Consider the following 16,888-nt stretch of genomic DNA (forward strand, 5'->3'; position numbering starts at 1 on the left):
TTCCATGCAAAACAGCGGCTTGCCTAAATTTTTTTTTTTTGAAAACTTTTATGATTATATCTGTATACGTGGCTAAATTTAGAAAGCGTTGAAGAGTACAACTCTTCATATTTTCTTTTTCTAATTTTCTCGCAATTTCGATGCGTGTAATATTTTTAATTAACAAAATTATTAGATATTTTAATTAGTCTTTGATGATTAAAAAACTGATTTTTTTTTATAAATCATTTCATATAATTTTGACCTCAATTTCTTTAATTTGTTAAAATGATGCCAATAAAATAATTTAATATAATATTTTAATGGTAGATATATAGATCCTAAATTCCTAACCATTTTATTTTTCCTCTATACTATTTAATTGATTGAATATATCCTAGCCATAAATTCATTAATATAATTTTATTAATAAATTTGTATAAATAACAATACATAGTAAATAAGTAGATATAGTAATTCATATTAATAATACAAATTTAGCAAAAAGAATAACTTATTAATATAATCATTTAAAATAATAAATAAAATAATACTATTTACCTACTAAATTATAATTCACATTAATATTTATGAACATGAAAAAGCAGAACCAATGAACCCGACAAAATTTATTTAATAAAGTAGTTAGACCTTGCAAAGTCTTTAAAAAAAAACTTAAAAAATTGTATATTTCATATCAATTAATTCGACCGTACATGATATTAATTTATATTAATATTTTTTACATATTGGAAAAAATCTTAAAAATTCCGTCCATGTTGGCTCAAAAAAGTCAATGTCAAAAATTTTTAGGTTTTACTCAAACCGATTAGCCAATCTTAATCCTACGGGACAGGAAAGGGTTAAAGTCGTCATTTGACCAATTTCTTGATCTATATAAAATTAAAAGGAAATAAAACAGCGACAGGGTTTCGCTTGCTCGAAGCAGACTTCTATGAAATGTTATTATTATTACAAAGTATATACTTGACCTCCAAATTAATAAATTAATGAAACGCGATTTCCGTTTTGCCCACACGGATATCACAAAAGTGGTTCTCCTTCCAATTATGTCCCTCAAACTAACGTACTCGGTCTGTTACTTTTTGCCAATGACACGCGGTTCTCTTCTTGTTAAATTATATTCGAATCTAAGGGCATTTTGGGAAATTTGTGGACTCATCTCTCTCTATATATACCCCCTCCTCTTCATATTCATCTCATTTGGTTTCAGCTGCCAACAAAATATCTCTTTGACTCGCTCTCACGATCTCGATTATCGATAGTCAGTCAAGATGATGCAGATGCAGATGCAGATCAGCTCAACTCTTCCAGCCCATAACTTCCACCTTGTTCAGGCAAAATGCGGCAATTTCAAATGCCAGCAATCTCCATTAAATCCTTCTATTAAACCCACTTCAGCATCAATGACTCAATCGCTGAAGCCGGTTACTTCAACTGAATTTACTAAGAAACACCTTGCCAATCTTGAAAAACTTATTCAAAAACAGTCTACTCCAGAACCGAACCAACCTGAACTGGTACAACCAGTTCATAGAGTTTCTAATGGGAACGATAATAGATCGACATTAGCAAACAAAGGTAAAGCTTTACTTGAAGGCCTCAACTTGGGTAGGATGTGGTCTGAAATGAGAGCGGCTGAGGAAATGTCACCTAGACATCTAAACAGGCTTCAACGGTTGTTGTCCAAAACAGCGGAGTATTCTCCAAGGAATAATCTGGCTTCCAGGTGGCGAGAGTATCATGGGAGCAACAATTGGGCGGGGCTTCTTGATCCGTTGGATGAGAATCTTCGGCGAGAGGTTGTGAGGTATGGAGAATTTGTGCAAGCAGCCTACCATGCTTTCCATTCGAATCCGACCATGTCAACAGAAGAAGTTCCTTTGCCCAGACATGTGGCTCTGCCTGATAGGTCATATAAGGTAACAAAGAGCCTTTACGCTACGTCCTCCGTCGGTTTGCCCAAATGGGTAGATGATGTAGCACCGGATCTCGGTTGGATGACCCAACGATCGAGTTGGGTCGGGTATGTGGCTGTATGTGACGACAAGAGAGAGATCCAGAGAATGGGAAGGAGGGATATTGTGATTGCATTACGTGGCACATCCACGTGTCTTGAATGGGCCGAGAACATGAGGGCCCATTTAGTTGATATGCCCGGAAATCATGACTCCGTCCATGGACAACCAAAGGTTGAATGTGGATTCCTGAGCCTATACAAAACCAGTGGAGCTCATGTGCCGAGTCTAGCTGAATCAGTGGCTGAAGAGATAAGGAGGCTTATGGAACAATACAAGGGTGAGACCCTAAGCATTACAGTCACAGGACACAGCTTAGGAGCAGCATTAGCCGTATTAGTAGCAGATGATTTAAGCACACAAGCCAAAGATATGCCACCAGTTGCAGTATTTTCCTTCGGAGGACCTAAGGTTGGTAACAGAGGATTTGCAAACCAAATCAATGCCAAAAATGTTAAGGTCTTACGTATTGTTAACAATCAAGATGTTATTACTAAGGTCCCTGGCTTGCCAATGGTTGAAGAACTAAATGATGACCTTCCATTGGCATACTCACATGTGGGAATAGAGTTACGTGTAGATACAAAGATGTCTCCATATCTAAAGCCGAATGCTGATGTGGCATGCTGCCATGATTTAGAAGCATATCTCCATTTGGTGGACGGATTCTTGGCTTCAAATTGTCCGTTTAGAGCCAATGCCAAGAGAAGTTTAGTGAAGTTGCTTAACGATCAAGGTTCTAATGTCAAGAAATTGTATACAACTAAAGCTCATGCTTTGAGTTTGAATCTTGATAGGCAGGGCTTCTCTCCTTCTGGTTGTCTACCTAGTCCATCTCAATAACCTTTTCTTGTTATTATTAAAAAATGTTAATAAAAAAAAAATTAAATAACAACATAGTCTTGACATATAATGTTCAATTTACAGATATGATTTTTCAGCAAAATTTTAATTTCAGTTTAAAAGCTCTGATTCAAAGTTCCGATTAATCTATATATTATCATGATTGACTCTTAAAATCAAATTCAAATTTTGATTTTTTTTTTCTTTAGAAAAGTAGATACATTTCATTAGCCAATCAAAGGAGATGATCCATATATAACAAGGCACAGCTTAAAGATGGTCATTAATCACAACCCTATTGATAAATGAAAGTACATATTTTAATATTATTATTAGACTAGTAATTAAACAACCAATTTTTTTTATGTGGAATAATTACATTCAATTGATGACTTTTTGATGTTTTTTCATATCTCTCCCTGAGTTGACCATTTCATTTAAATAATCATTAAAGTTTAATTTATTTGGAAAATAAAAATCCACATTAGTTTGTATGCATACAGTACAAACTTATAAAGTGACGATTTGGTGACATTGTATGAAAATTTTATCATATTACTAAGCGCTGACCAAATGAAAATTTTGAAAAAATTGTACACAGTCGACTTATTTAAATTAAATATATAAAATTATAGTTGGATCATAAAAATATATTTTTTAAAATAATGACTATGTCAAAATTCATTTATTATAAAATAAATAAAGTTGCGAATTCTAAATTCATCCTTGCTTAAAATCCAAGTGGGAATGAAACGTATTTGTTTTATGATGACCAGGTTGTGGTTTGCAGTGCCCATCATGTCAAGAGTCTTTCTCTAATATACCAATTATATCCATGGTCTTTTTTACTTATTGCATGAAATTTGATATTTTTAGTTTTTGAGAAATTTAATTTTTTAAAGTTTTTTTTTATTTGTACATTTAAGGAGAAGGAGATTGAAGAAGTCGGACAACTCCACTATAGCTTGCCACTTCTACTAATGGGCAGTCAGATAGGTGGTTGGTTTATGAGTTTTAATTTATGAATGTATACAAATTTGTTTTTGTTAAAATACAAGTAGAGAACTTTAAGACCCAACTGGGTAAGAGAAGCCCACAGATAATTTAATAAAAATCAGTATTGGGGCCCAAAGTTTGTCCTCTTCGTAACCTAAACTAGCAGCTAGGGCCTAGGACACTTGGAAAAATCTACAAAGTGGGGCAGTGCTCATCTCCATTCTCCAATCTTCATCTGCAAGAAAACAACTCCTAAAGCTAAAAACACACCCATCACTCAACAAATTAATATACAAATTAATATGCATCCGACTATACACGCAACATTTACCAGAGAAAACAAAGCTAATTAAGTAATGTAAATTAAACAATAAATAGTTTTACACTTTTTATTTTATTTTTTAATTAATTTATTTATTTCAATTTAATTAAATTAAAAAAACTCTCTATCTCTCTAAAAAAATAAAAAGAAGTTTAATAAATAATGGTGCAAAATTTATTTAAGAGAAAAATAGATTTAATTTTTTTATTTATTAAAAATAATTTATTTTTAAAAATTATTTTTAATAAAATAATTTTATTATTATTTAATTTTAATTTAAAAAATAAAATATTAATTAATTTAGAAATAGAAGTTTTAATAAAGTGATTCTCTATTTTTAAAAGATATGAAAATTTATAAATTGCACCTATCTGGCCAGAAGGGACAAAGATAAATGGATAATTCATACTCAGACCCACAACAGAATAAAATGTACCCGCACGTAGGATAACATTTTTCACTAGGGTTTTTAAGATTAGGTCGGGACTGACTCGTTTCTCTGCCGCATTGGCTAGGTTTTCCAACTCTTGCTCGAAATTTTCTGCTTTCCCTTCCATTTTCCCATCGTTTCATCTCCATTTCTCACATTGGAAACGTAATTTACCCAATAGCATTACGAAAAGTACTCTATCAGTCTTAGATCGGTTCATCACTTATGGGTTTAAACAAGTATTAGAGGGTTCGTGGTTGCTGTTTTTAACTTGACTCAAGGGTTCAATCTCTCCTGTTTATTTATCCAACTATCCAAAGAAATGGCAACCATGAACCCTTTCGATCTCCTTGGAGACGATGACAATGACGACCCCACTCAACTCATCGTGGCTGCTCAGCTCAAGGTTGAGAAGCCTAAGAAGCCGTCCGCTCCTGCTCAGCCTCAAGCTCAAGCTCAGCCAGCCAAAAGTGCTAAGCTTCCTACCAAGCCTCTTCCTCCGGCTCAGGCTGGTGAGCTTCGATTTGCTTTCTATGTTCTTCATGATTAAGTTTCATTTTCGACTTTATTTTATCGTGTCGGAAGTGATACGTTCAAAGAAAAGCTTTGGCCTTTATTTGGTTGAGACATTTTGTTCTCTATTTTTTTAATTGATTTGGCCATTTGGGTTTATTATGTGGTGAATAAAATGCCTGTTTGAAGCTCTAGCTGTTGATATATTGATTTAGGTTGACTTTTGTTGTTTTTATTTTAGTACTATGTTTGGGCTGCTGAATAAATGGAAAAATAAAAAATGAAAAGAGAAGATGATAAAGTCATAATTCTTCTTATTGTTTTCATCTTTGTTGCCTTTGATTTGAATGATTGTGTTTTTAGTTCTCGTTTACTTTGTGCTTATGCTATTCAAAGCCGCATGAATACTGTTCCATATTAAGGAGACAAATATCCACTCTATTTCTACTGCTTTTATAGAATTCACTTTACCTAAACCAAGCATGCACTTTATGGGAGATTCGTTTGCTATTGCAAGTGTGGTTTGGTATGCTTTAATAATTTTTGTCTGAATTTTGTTTAGCATGTCTTAGCCCCAGAATACAAGACAATCTGCAGAGGCAGGACACAATTAGATTGAACGAAAAGGAGTTAAAATGTCTTTATACAAGTTTGAACTTTTGAAAAGTGGGCTCATGGTCAACTTTTTTTGCACAATAGTTAGCACTATTTCTGGAAGAAATTTGCTGAACATTCACATTTTGTGTGTGTATATGTATATGTATGTATATATATATATATATATATATATATATATATATATATGCATACATATGAATATGGTGCCTTTTCCACTCTAATGTGTTCATCTCATGAATAGTGAGGGAAGCAAAGACTGAAGGTGGGCGTGGTGGAGGTCGAGGTGGTGGCCGTGGTGCTGGTCGTGGTCGTGGAGGTGGCAGCGGATTTAACCGAGATTCAAATAATGAGGCTACCTTTGGCAGCAACAATGGATTTTCTGGAGGGTACAGACCATCTGAAGAGGTTGACACTGGGAAGCCATCCGAGAAGCGTGGCTATGGAGGTCCTCGTGGTGGTTTTCGTGGCGGTCGTCGTGGTGGTTTGAGCAATGGGGAAGCTGGAGAAGGTGAACGTCCTCGTAGGCTGTATGAACGCCGCAGCGGTACTGGGCGTGGGTTAGTATTTGTTGAAATAACTGTTTTGTCATTCCACATTGCATATGCTTGTTCATATTGCAAGAATAACCAATTTCTTTGTTCTTTTAAAAGGAATGAGTTCAAACGTGATGGTGCTGGTCGTGGTAATTGGGGAACTCCTGCCGATGAAATTGCTCCGTGAGTAATTTATTCTGGCCATCGAATCAGTTCCTGAAATTATTGATGTTATACTGAGCTAATTTCTCTAGTGCAAGGCAAATGTATTTACATCTATGTTTCTCTTTAAAAGGGAAACTGAGGAACCTGTGGTTGAAAATGAAAAGAACATTGGTTCTGAGAAGCAGTCAGGAGAGGAGGATGCTGCAGATATCAACAAGGAGAGTCCTGTGGATGAGCCTGAAGAGAAGGAACCTGAGGACAAGGTACGGGGTCATATCAGGACCTTGTTGTGCGTTTATTTCCTGAAGTTTTACATATGCAGTCATATTACAAGAATGTTTGGAATTATTTCAATTATTGTTGTGATTTTTTTGATGTCCAAGTACTGTTCTCCAGATTATAGATTTCGTGAAACTTTGGATAACATGTTTACTGAAGCTGAATAGATTTTTTATATCCCTTTAGATGGGGGTCAAAATGTGCTAGTTTTGTGGATGAATGATGCTTTGGTTTCAAGTTTGAATTTTGTTTTTTTCCGCTATTTGAAATTTTTTCGCTGGACTTGGCCTTTGTTGGGGTCACAGTGCAGCATGGAAGCATTGTTCTCCAGAGTTACCAGTCATAATTTATTCCTATTGTAATTGTTTCTTAGTTTTCTATTTTTTTAATTGTTAAATAGATTCTCACACATTCTATATTGAAGGATTTAATGTTCATACGGGCAGGATCATGACAAAAAAAGAAGGAAATTGATTTGTTGCCTATTCATTCATGAGAATTTAGAATTCTGGGTCAACTAATGGATGACGTGCTAATCTGATATGCAAGGTTATAATGTGTTGATAGAGGTTGCTGAAATGTGCATCAAGTTATGCTACATTTAGTATTGTCTTGCGTGGTTGAACGGGCTCATTGATTAAACACTTCAGTCTGCCTGGGGCATAATTATGCTGTTTCTAAAAAATATAAATTATAGTTTTAGAGGACATTTTTGTATTACTAGGAAATCTGTGTGCTAGTATTTGGTGTGCAACTAATTGTTTCTTGTTTTATCTAACAGGAGATGACTCTGGAAGAGTATGAGAAAATTCGTGAAGAAAAGAGGAAAGCTTTGCTTTCTATGAAGCCAGAGGAAAGAAAGGTTGATGTGGAGAAAGAGTTTGGCTCTATGCTTCAACTTTCAAATAAGAAGGGCAGTAATGAAATCTTTATCAAACTGGTAGGAACCATGTTTGCTCCTTGAGTGATTCAAGATACTGTTGTTTATGAAGTGTTAATAGACATATTGACTTGCAATTACTTGGTTGTAAGGGTTCTGAAAGGGACAAACGAAGGGATGCTGACAAAGAAGACAGGGCTAAAAAGGTGTGCATCTTTAAGTGATCTCTCCTTTATGCTATAACTTGTATCATTGTATGTTATTTATTACCATTGCCTAGTTTTTGTAACTGCTTATGTGTCCATCTGTTGTGAGTTGCTCTGTTTTTAGCTTGTGCATCGTTGCTCTGTATTTTTTGTGATAATGGAACTATAAGTTTTCATCATTGCTTACTATGTATTTGAGTATTTAAATTCATTTTTTAACATAATTTTTGCTTTGTCTGGATTGAATGCTAAGTTGGTATTTGCTTTTAGTCTGTAAGCATAAATGAGTTCCTGAAGCCTGCTGATGGGGAAAGATACTATAACCCTGGTGGTCGTGGTCGTGGACGTGGCCGTGGACCAAGAGGTGGATATGGCGGAGGAGGCAACATGCGTGATCCAGCAGCCCCCTCAATTGAAGATCGCGGTCAGTTCCCCACCCTGGGTGGCAAGTGAGGTCTTAAGATGCATCTTTCAAAGTTGCAATGGTCTTTCACTGTGGAATTCCTTTGCAATCTGCTTGAGAGTAGTAGTCAAAGGTCGTAAACAGGAAATTTATCGCCTGCATTTAAAAAAAAAAAAAAACTCTTTTTTAACATCTAGTCTTTTGGGTGTAAATTTTAGAGATTCCTCCATGGTATCCATGTGATTCCTCGACTTTGCTATACATGCATACTCTCTTTTATTTTTTGGTCTAAGTTAGTATTATTATTGTCTTGGACTGAGTAGTGGCATCAGTTTTGGTTTGTAGTAGGTGAAGAGTACGTTGTAGTCCTTTCTTCTTCTTCTTCTTCCTTCTTCATTTTTTTGTTTTATAAAATTTCTGTTGTGTTGCTTATAGCTATTTTCCTTCTGACTCTTCAAGATAAATATGAGCTTTGTTGTTGGTTCAAAGCGAAAGTCTCACCATGTGCACTTGTTGGCATACTGACTAGGTTGGGTTTGATGAAAGCCAGGCTTCTCTGCTTTACCAGCAATTGTTTCTAGCTTTTAAGTACGCCTTAAAAAAGTACTATCGATGTTACTTAATGCTATTACGATAAAGCCCTTAAAGCAGAGTTAGCAGCCGAGCTTGTGTTTTGCTTCAAAGGTAATGCACATTGAGGGGATAAATCTAAAGGCTATTTGGCCGAGAAAATAAAATTTTACATTTAGTTTTGTACTTTGTTTACGCATGATTTTTAAAATTTTATAGTTCGTTTATAAGATGCAAGTTTTTTTTTTTAAAAAAAAAACAAGCTTTTCAGATAGAGAAATATAATAAATATAAAAAATTTTGAAATTTTTACGATGTAAAATAATTTTTATTCGTGTTTGTTTTGGACGATTAAAGATGCTTGCTCACCATAAAAGTAGAAATCACACAGAAAAAAATTATTTATGCTTGTATGTCCGGGACGAAAAATTTTATTAGAATTTAATTTGATTTATTTATTTATTAAATTTTTTATTTTAAGTGGAAGAATTTATTTATTTAATTTATAAAACTTTATTTTTTTAAAAAATAAAATATACATAATTTTATAATTTTTTTTTATATAAAATGAATCAAACTAATTGAATTATTAAGGAGCACATGTCAGTGGTAAAACCTATTAAAAGATGAAAATAGGATTCGTTAAAAAGAGAAAATATTTAAAAAGGGATAGTGTATATTTTTTTCGAAGAAAGGGGATAATATTGGAGAAATTAGATAATGGATTTAATATTTATTTAGATAAATAAAAGAAAAATTAAAAAATTAGAGAACTATCAGTAAATTTTGGTGAGAAAATCACAGCAATCTAAAGGGAATTATTATTATTATCATTAAGCATAAATTACATTATAAATTATCAAATATTATTGAATGTTTACTATAATTATTTGCGTGAAGAGAATTATTAAAGTATTCGATTCGACAGTAAAATATTTTTAAAATAAAATTAATTACTGTATTTGTCGAAATGTTAGTCTCTTAAAAAATATAACAAAAGAAAATAAATTGAAAATATGTAACAAGTTCTAAAATAGAAAATAATGATGTCTGAATTTTTTATGGCGAAAATGGGTGTTGAACAAGATTAATTAAAAGAGCGGAATATGCCTCACAAACAAATGATGAAAGACCAATACCGAATCCTAGTTTTAATCCTTTTAATAGAGTTCTAGTCTCACCCATAAGAGTTGATAAACACTATACATAATGGTTAAACTATACACAATTAAGCCATCATCATTTATAAGTAGCATAGCAATTGCCGCAGGAAAAATTGGTCCTTTCAAATAATAACACACTAAATTTTAAACAGTCCACTAGAAAGAGAAAATATTTTATTACCAAAAAATTAAAAAAAATCTTGACACAAAATTAATAAAAATACTATTTTAACACAGATATAAGTAATTAAGCGAAATGAGACGAACATTAGTAACATTATCAAGATAAACCTAATCAAATATATATTTAATTTGCATCTTTCAAATATGCCATATAGTAAGGATTATCAAGATAAAAAATAAAGACCCAATCATGTTCAGAAGTCGCACCAAAGAATTTCACCAAACAAAAAAAATAAAAAAATTATAGAGAGAAGATTTATATCCATGAAGACTTATAAGACATAGAAAAGTAACATATGCTCCAATGTCCCCGAAGCTATGTGACAAATAAAGCATAGAGAAGTATGGCCATAGCTACTATGAGCTAAATTAGACATAATCTATTCAAATTTCAATCTATATTATAAAAAAAATAAAAATAGAAATACGGTAGATTATATATATATATATAAAGCAAAATAATCAAATAAATAACGAAGAAACAAATACATATAATTTAATATCACTTGGAGAAAATATTTCATACTTTTCAGAGTATCACGTATTATTCTTAATTAATAAAATTAAAATATTTATTATTTTATTATTAAAATATATTAAATAAATCACCTAAAAAGAATAATTATCAATTTATTTAAATAAAAATATTTAAATAACACGTATTACTCCCGGATTATTGAATAATTTTCCTATCAATGGAGGATCAGATTCAGGAGCCGTTGATTCACAGAGTATTAGCTTCAAGTCTCAATTGTAAACTTAATTTATTATGTGGGAAATGGAATTTGAATTTTCTTCCTCTTCTCCGCTTAACTAACCATCTTCTAGCAAATGAATGAAGTCTGTGTAAACGTTTTGGTTCCCGATTTCCTTCCTTTTCCCTTTCCTTTTATCACTGGGAAATCGGAATGCACAGAATACGACGCCTGCTTCGCTCTCCTCCCTTCGCAACTTCGCCACTTACCATTCGCTGCAAAGCTTTTTTCTCCTCCTCCGCCCGCCAATACCCTGATGCCACACCAGGCAACGAGTCCAACTCATCATCACCTACAAATAGAACCCATTTGGTTTCTTCCATTAACATATCCCCCAGACCCACCATTTTCAACAAATCTACCCCACTTAATGGCCATAAATGCAATGATGTCATTTCATCAAACCAGATGATCTCTAGGTATATCAAGTCCGGTGATTTGGATTCTGCTCTCACTTTGTTCGATAGCATGACGGTTAAAACGACAGTTTCTTGGAATTCAATTTTGGCTGGATATTCTAAAAAGCGCGGGAAATTGAGTGAAGCCCGTGAACTGTTTGATAAAATTCCTAAGCCAGACACTGTATCTTATAACACCATGTTAGCATGTTACATGCAGAATTCTGACATGGAAACGGCACGAGCTTTTTTTGATGGGATGCCCAATAAAGATACAGCTTCTTGGAATACAATGATTTCGGGTTTTGCCCATAATGGGCAAATGGACAAAGCACGGGAGTTATTCTTGATAATGCCCAATAAAAATGTTGTTACTTGGAATGCCATGATTTCGGGGTACATTGCATGTGACGATCTGGATTCAGCTGTAAAATTATTTGAAATAGCACCAGTTAAGAGTGTGGTGGCTTGGACGGCGATGATCACTGGAAACATGAATCTCGGGAGGATTGAATTAGCAGAGAAATTATTTCAAGATATGTCAACAGAGAATGTGGTTACATGGAATGCTATGATTGCAGGTTACATTGAGAATTCTAGAGCTGAGGATGGTGTCAAACTTTTTAGAACAATGCTGGGATTTGGTATCCGGCCAAATCCATCGACCTTGAGTAGCCTTTTGTTGGGGTGTAGTGAGTTGTCAGCTTTACAGTTGGGAAGACAAGTTCATCAGCTTGTTTGTAAGTCTACATTGTCCAGTGATACGTGTGCAGGCACATCGTTGGTTAGTATGTATTGTAAATGTGGAAATTTGGAGGATGCTTTGAAATTGTTTCTTGAGATTCCAAGAAAAGACATAGTCACTTGGAATGCGATGATTTCTGGTTATGCTCAACATGGAGCGGGTGAGAAAGCTCTTTCTTTGTTTAATGAAATGAAAATGGCAGGAATCAGGCCAGACTGGATCACCTTTGTTGCAGTATTATTGGCTTGCAACCATGCAGGCTTTGTAGATCTTGGAGTTAAATACTTTCATTCAATGGTGAGTGATTATGGAGTTGAAACTAAGCCAGAGCACTACACATGTATGGTTGACCTTCTTGGTAGGGCAGGGAAGTTAGATGAAGCTGTAGATTTGATAAAGAAAATGCCTTTCAAACCTCATGTTGCCATATTTGGAACTCTTTTGGGTGCTTGTAGGATACACAAGAACATAGAGATAGCTGAGTTTGCTGCCAAGAACTTGCTTGGTCTTGATCCAACAAGTGCAACGGGTTATGTTCAACTTGCAAATGTTTATGCATCTCAGAACCGATGGGACCATGTTGCCAGGGTTAGGCGTTCAATGAAAAGCAGCGGGGTAGTGAAGACCCCTGGGTACAGTTGGCTTGAGGTTAACAATGTAGTTCACAAGTTCAGATCAAGTGATAGGATTCACCCAGAATTAGCTTGCGTACACCAGAAACTGATTGAATTAGAGAAGAAAATGAAGTTAGCAGGATACGTGCCAGATCTTGAATATGCATTACATGATGTGGAGGAAGAGCAGAAAGAGCAGCTTCTGCTGTGGCACAGTGAGAAGCTGGCAATTACTTATGGCCTTATCAAATTGCCATGGAGGACTCCAATACGGGTGTTCAAGAACTTGCGAGTTTGTGGGGATTGCCATCGTGCTATAAAATACATATCAGCAATAGAAAGAAGAGAAATTATTGTTAGAGATAATATAAGATTTCATCATTTCAAAGATGGGTTTTGCTCTTGTGGTGATTATTGGTAGCAAATAAGGTATCAGAACCAGCTTTGGTGCATTTCTGAGTAACATAAATTGAGCATCAATCGAGTTGGGCAGACGGAAGACAATTACTTCCAGAATCAGGGGGAAAATACGACAGCAGGAGAAAACTGAGTTAGCCTTATATCACAATTTGCAAATATTGACACACCAATGGTATATGATCTGTATCAAAATTCTTAGGACTAATGGTAAAGCCAACTTCGTATTTTTAGAATTTAAGACGTAAGAGATCTTTAAAGTGGTTGGCGACTTCTTGAATTACCTAGCTTGATTATCTAGTAATTATTTGCTTATAACGAATTCAAAGGAGTTGCACAACTGATTCCACCCAAGGAATGGGCCGCATAGTCAGATTCTAGTTGAAGGACATCAACATCTACAAATCATATATATTATGCAAACTGCAAACTCGCCCAACCCGTTAAATTTGATTTAGAGTCTATTACTTCATTGATTACTCCACCAATTCAAAAAAACTTAATAAGAAATTTTTCAAAAGAAGAAATTTGGGAGAAATTAAACCGACTGAAAGATCAATTCTAAAATTTTTCCTATTAGTCCAACCAAGCCGGCCACGAAAACGTCAATGCTGGGCTCACCCAAACGTCAATTCAGTATCCACGAAAAATCAAAGCAAGGTTTATCCCAGACTCCGGGTCAATGTATTCAACCTCCAGTCATATGCGACCGCTTGCTAGAGGTTTACTGCTAGAGAATTTTCTTACCGGCTGTAGGAGGACACCTGGCATACGAGACCAGACAATTAGAGAAGTTTCACTTTACCATTCTCAACTTGTCGATCCACCATGATACTTCCCTGGGCAATTTTAGAACTATCCCCCGATTTTCTATAATCAACCAAACAGACTTTAAAACATTTGATATATCGGAAGACATAGTTCAGTAAGAAAAAATAAACGAAAGTGAATCACTACATGTGGAAGATGGAAATAAGGAACAGAATAAGGTAGATATTGGTAGACACCCATATTCCTAGTCTGTACAAATGATTCCTTAAATAGAATTCAATTAAAAGAATAGAAGTTTTAACAGTGTTGAACAACCAGCGATAAGAAGAAAGAACATGACAAATAATTTTTCTTATCTAAGCATTAAAAGAGAACTAGTTTTACATGCCACAAAGAACATGGTCAACATCATACGCCTACTAGAACTTGTTCACTTTCAAGAAGAGCAGCAACCAGACTTCTGATTGACAGGCTGTCCTCGAATCTGCACAGTTGGAGGTCTTGCGTTGTTCATTGCCGGGTTGCTTGCCATCCTGAAGACAAAAATAAAAGCATTGAGGTTAAAGGATAAATATCTAAAACATGAGCACTGGTTAAACTTACACCAGCTACATATAGCAGAGGAACATGTGATGTAATAGTGTTAAATGGTATATGCAGGAACGGAGCTCCTAACTAGTTAATAAGAGAGACTGGATTTCACCCTCTTCAAACCATATAACATAAAAAAGAGAATGTTAAGCACCTATTCTTGATTTCAGCAGCCATAGCCATGAAAGCCTGCTCAACATTTGTGGAATTTTTGGCACTCGTCTCCATGAAAGGTATGCCAATTTCATCAGCAAATGCCTGAAGAACAAAAAAGGCAGGTTCGGTGTAGCTTAAAGAAATGCTCAGAAATATACTAACTTATATCCCTTTTCAGGTAAAAGAAATGGAGGCAAATGAAATAATCTACAAGGCTGATGTTACCTTTGCAGTCTCATAAGGGACAACTTTATTTGCTGTGAGGTCACTCTTGTTACCAACAAGTAGCTTGTTCACGTTTTCGCTAGCATATCGGTCAATTTCACTCAACCATTGTTTAACATTGTTGAAGCTCTCTTGGTCCGTGACATCGTAAACAACCTAACCAAAAGGTCATAAAAAGAAAGAAAATAAAAAGGATAGCTACACAGAATTTAAAAAAAGTGAAACTATGCAAGTAGAGTAAAAGAGAAATTGCAGAACTTACAATAATGCCATGGGCTCCTCGATAGTAGCTGCTCGTAATCGTCCTAAAACGTTCTTGGCCAGCTGTGTCCCACTGCATGTTTAACATAGGAGACATGTTTAGGAAACTCCTGGCACATTATCCTACCACAAGAACAACTAAACTTTAATCCTAAATTAATTGGGGTGGACAGTTTGGCTCTGTTTGCACATAACCCAACTAATGCAACACATTATTACAAGGAAAATCAATCAAAAACATTTCAAATGACTATAACATTTACATTAGAACATGATTCATTTCACCATGTGAACACTAGAATTACAATATTATTATTGCCATCAAGCCAACCTAGATTCTGAGACTTAACATAAAACTAAGAAAAAATAGCAAAATTGAACAAGATATTTGATTACTCACAATTTGGAGTTTAATAGTTTTCCCATCCTGCTCCACGGTTCGTATTTTCTACACATACCAACAAAATAAATAAATAAATTATAAAGGTGATAGGAAACAAAATGACAAAGCCAAAAATGTTTATAACAATTACTTACGAAATCAACTCCAATGGTACTGATGTAGCTCTCCAGATATGAATCGTCCTGATTACCGAAACCATCACGAGTACAATCAGAAAGCATGTTCAATAACCAGTAACCAACTTTCTTTACTGTAAACTCAACTTCATGGTTTTGTTAAATAAGTTAAGCTTCCAAAATGAAAGCATCACCGAAACCATGCTATAACTAATTAATTATCAATCAGCTCAATCTTTTATGCACACATCAAGAAACAACAACAAAAATAAAAGTCGATTCAATCCCAAGTTACAGAAACTTACAGCAAATCTCAGAAGTAGACAAGATTTGCCAACTCCTGAATCTCCAATTAGCAAAAGCTTGAACAGATAATCGCTGCAAATTCGACAATAAAAAATTATCATAAACCCAATTCCTTATACACACGAAGAAACCAATAAATCACAAACACGGTGGAGAGGTCAACTGATCTAAAGTCAAATGACCTAGATCTAAGCAATCAAGCCAATACCAAAGCAAACAATTCAATTATCAAGTAATTAAAACAAAGGACAAACAGAAACAACTAAACCACATATGAGAAAATTGCAGACAAAGAATTAGTAGGGAATTAATTTATTCCAGATCCAAGTTAATTACATCAATATTAGACATAATTTGATCAAGATGGAGAAACTGAAATCGTAAGGTGAGAGAATCGAATGATAAGATTGTAACTTACTATTCAGGATTCATGATTCTGTCGTGGATGGATTGATTAAACCTCGAAATTATTATGAGATGCCAGAAAGCGAGAGAAAACGCTAATTTATGTTGGGAGAAATTGAATAGAGAAGCAGCAAATCGCCAGAGAGTTTGAACGGAACTTGGGATTATCGCTCTGAAGAAAGTCGAAAAAACAAGACAGGAAGATGAATGCGAGTTGAGCCGGGACGTTTATTTAAAAGGGGCCGATTTTGTCGGAATTTATGTGAAGTGGTTGTGACGTGTCAGCAGTATCAAATGCTTGCCACGTGTGTTCCACATTGTATAAAAAAATTACGAAAATTTACCAATTAGATTGGTCGCTCAAATTCCCTCCTTTTTAAATAGCTGCTAAAAAAGAAGCTGTATATATATATCTCATAAATTTTGAATTTTTTGAAAATAAAATATCAAAATTCTTAAAAAAAGAATAAAAATATCAAAGAAAGTAGCTTTTTAAATTATAAATATTTATTTAGTTTTTATTAGTAATTAAAATTAATTATTGTATGATAAAAAATACATTTTCTCTTATTTATTTTGTTTTTTAAACAAGTGAAAGTCATA

General features: G+C 34.3%; 4 protein-coding genes across 4 annotated transcripts; 3 read left to right on the forward strand and 1 right to left on the reverse strand.

Moving 5' to 3' along the window:
* The first annotated feature begins 1,188 nt into the window (after nucleotides 1-1,188).
* On the forward strand, nucleotides 1,189-2,931 carry LOC110608564 (phospholipase A1-Ibeta2, chloroplastic). The gene has a single exon (XM_021747824.2). The coding sequence runs from the start codon at nucleotides 1,275-1,277 to the stop codon at nucleotides 2,859-2,861; it is 1,587 nt and encodes a 528-aa protein (XP_021603516.2). The 5' UTR covers nucleotides 1,189-1,274; the 3' UTR covers nucleotides 2,862-2,931.
* Nucleotides 2,932-4,639: 1,708 nt separating this feature from the next.
* On the forward strand, nucleotides 4,640-8,694 carry LOC110609334 (RGG repeats nuclear RNA binding protein A). The gene is made up of 7 exons (XM_021748843.2): nucleotides 4,640-5,121; nucleotides 5,982-6,297; nucleotides 6,391-6,456; nucleotides 6,569-6,701; nucleotides 7,499-7,657; nucleotides 7,750-7,803; nucleotides 8,074-8,694. The coding sequence occupies exons 1-7, from the start codon at nucleotides 4,932-4,934 to the stop codon at nucleotides 8,254-8,256; spliced, it is 1,101 nt and encodes a 366-aa protein (XP_021604535.2). The 5' UTR covers nucleotides 4,640-4,931; the 3' UTR covers nucleotides 8,257-8,694.
* Nucleotides 8,695-10,784: 2,090 nt separating this feature from the next.
* Nucleotides 10,785-13,336, forward strand: LOC110608581 (pentatricopeptide repeat-containing protein At4g16835, mitochondrial). Its single transcript, XM_021747845.2, has one exon. It carries the CDS (start codon nucleotides 11,031-11,033, stop codon nucleotides 13,053-13,055), a length of 2,025 nt encoding a protein of 674 aa, XP_021603537.2. The 5' UTR covers nucleotides 10,785-11,030; the 3' UTR covers nucleotides 13,056-13,336.
* Nucleotides 13,337-14,072: 736 nt separating this feature from the next.
* On the reverse strand, nucleotides 14,073-16,529 carry LOC110602734 (GTP-binding protein YPTM2). The gene is made up of 8 exons (XM_021740331.2): nucleotides 16,299-16,529; nucleotides 15,880-15,952; nucleotides 15,593-15,640; nucleotides 15,456-15,503; nucleotides 15,057-15,128; nucleotides 14,795-14,950; nucleotides 14,568-14,671; nucleotides 14,073-14,355 (listed from the first exon to the last, which is right to left on the reverse strand). The coding sequence occupies exons 1-8, from the start codon at nucleotides 16,310-16,312 to the stop codon at nucleotides 14,259-14,261; spliced, it is 612 nt and encodes a 203-aa protein (XP_021596023.2). The 5' UTR covers nucleotides 16,313-16,529; the 3' UTR covers nucleotides 14,073-14,258.
* Between the last annotated feature and the right edge of the window lie 359 nt (nucleotides 16,530-16,888).

This window comes from Manihot esculenta, chromosome 2, assembly GCF_001659605.2.
Source record: "Manihot esculenta cultivar AM560-2 chromosome 2, M.esculenta_v8, whole genome shotgun sequence".
In the NCBI taxonomy this organism is placed as follows: domain Eukaryota; kingdom Viridiplantae; phylum Streptophyta; class Magnoliopsida; order Malpighiales; family Euphorbiaceae; genus Manihot; species Manihot esculenta.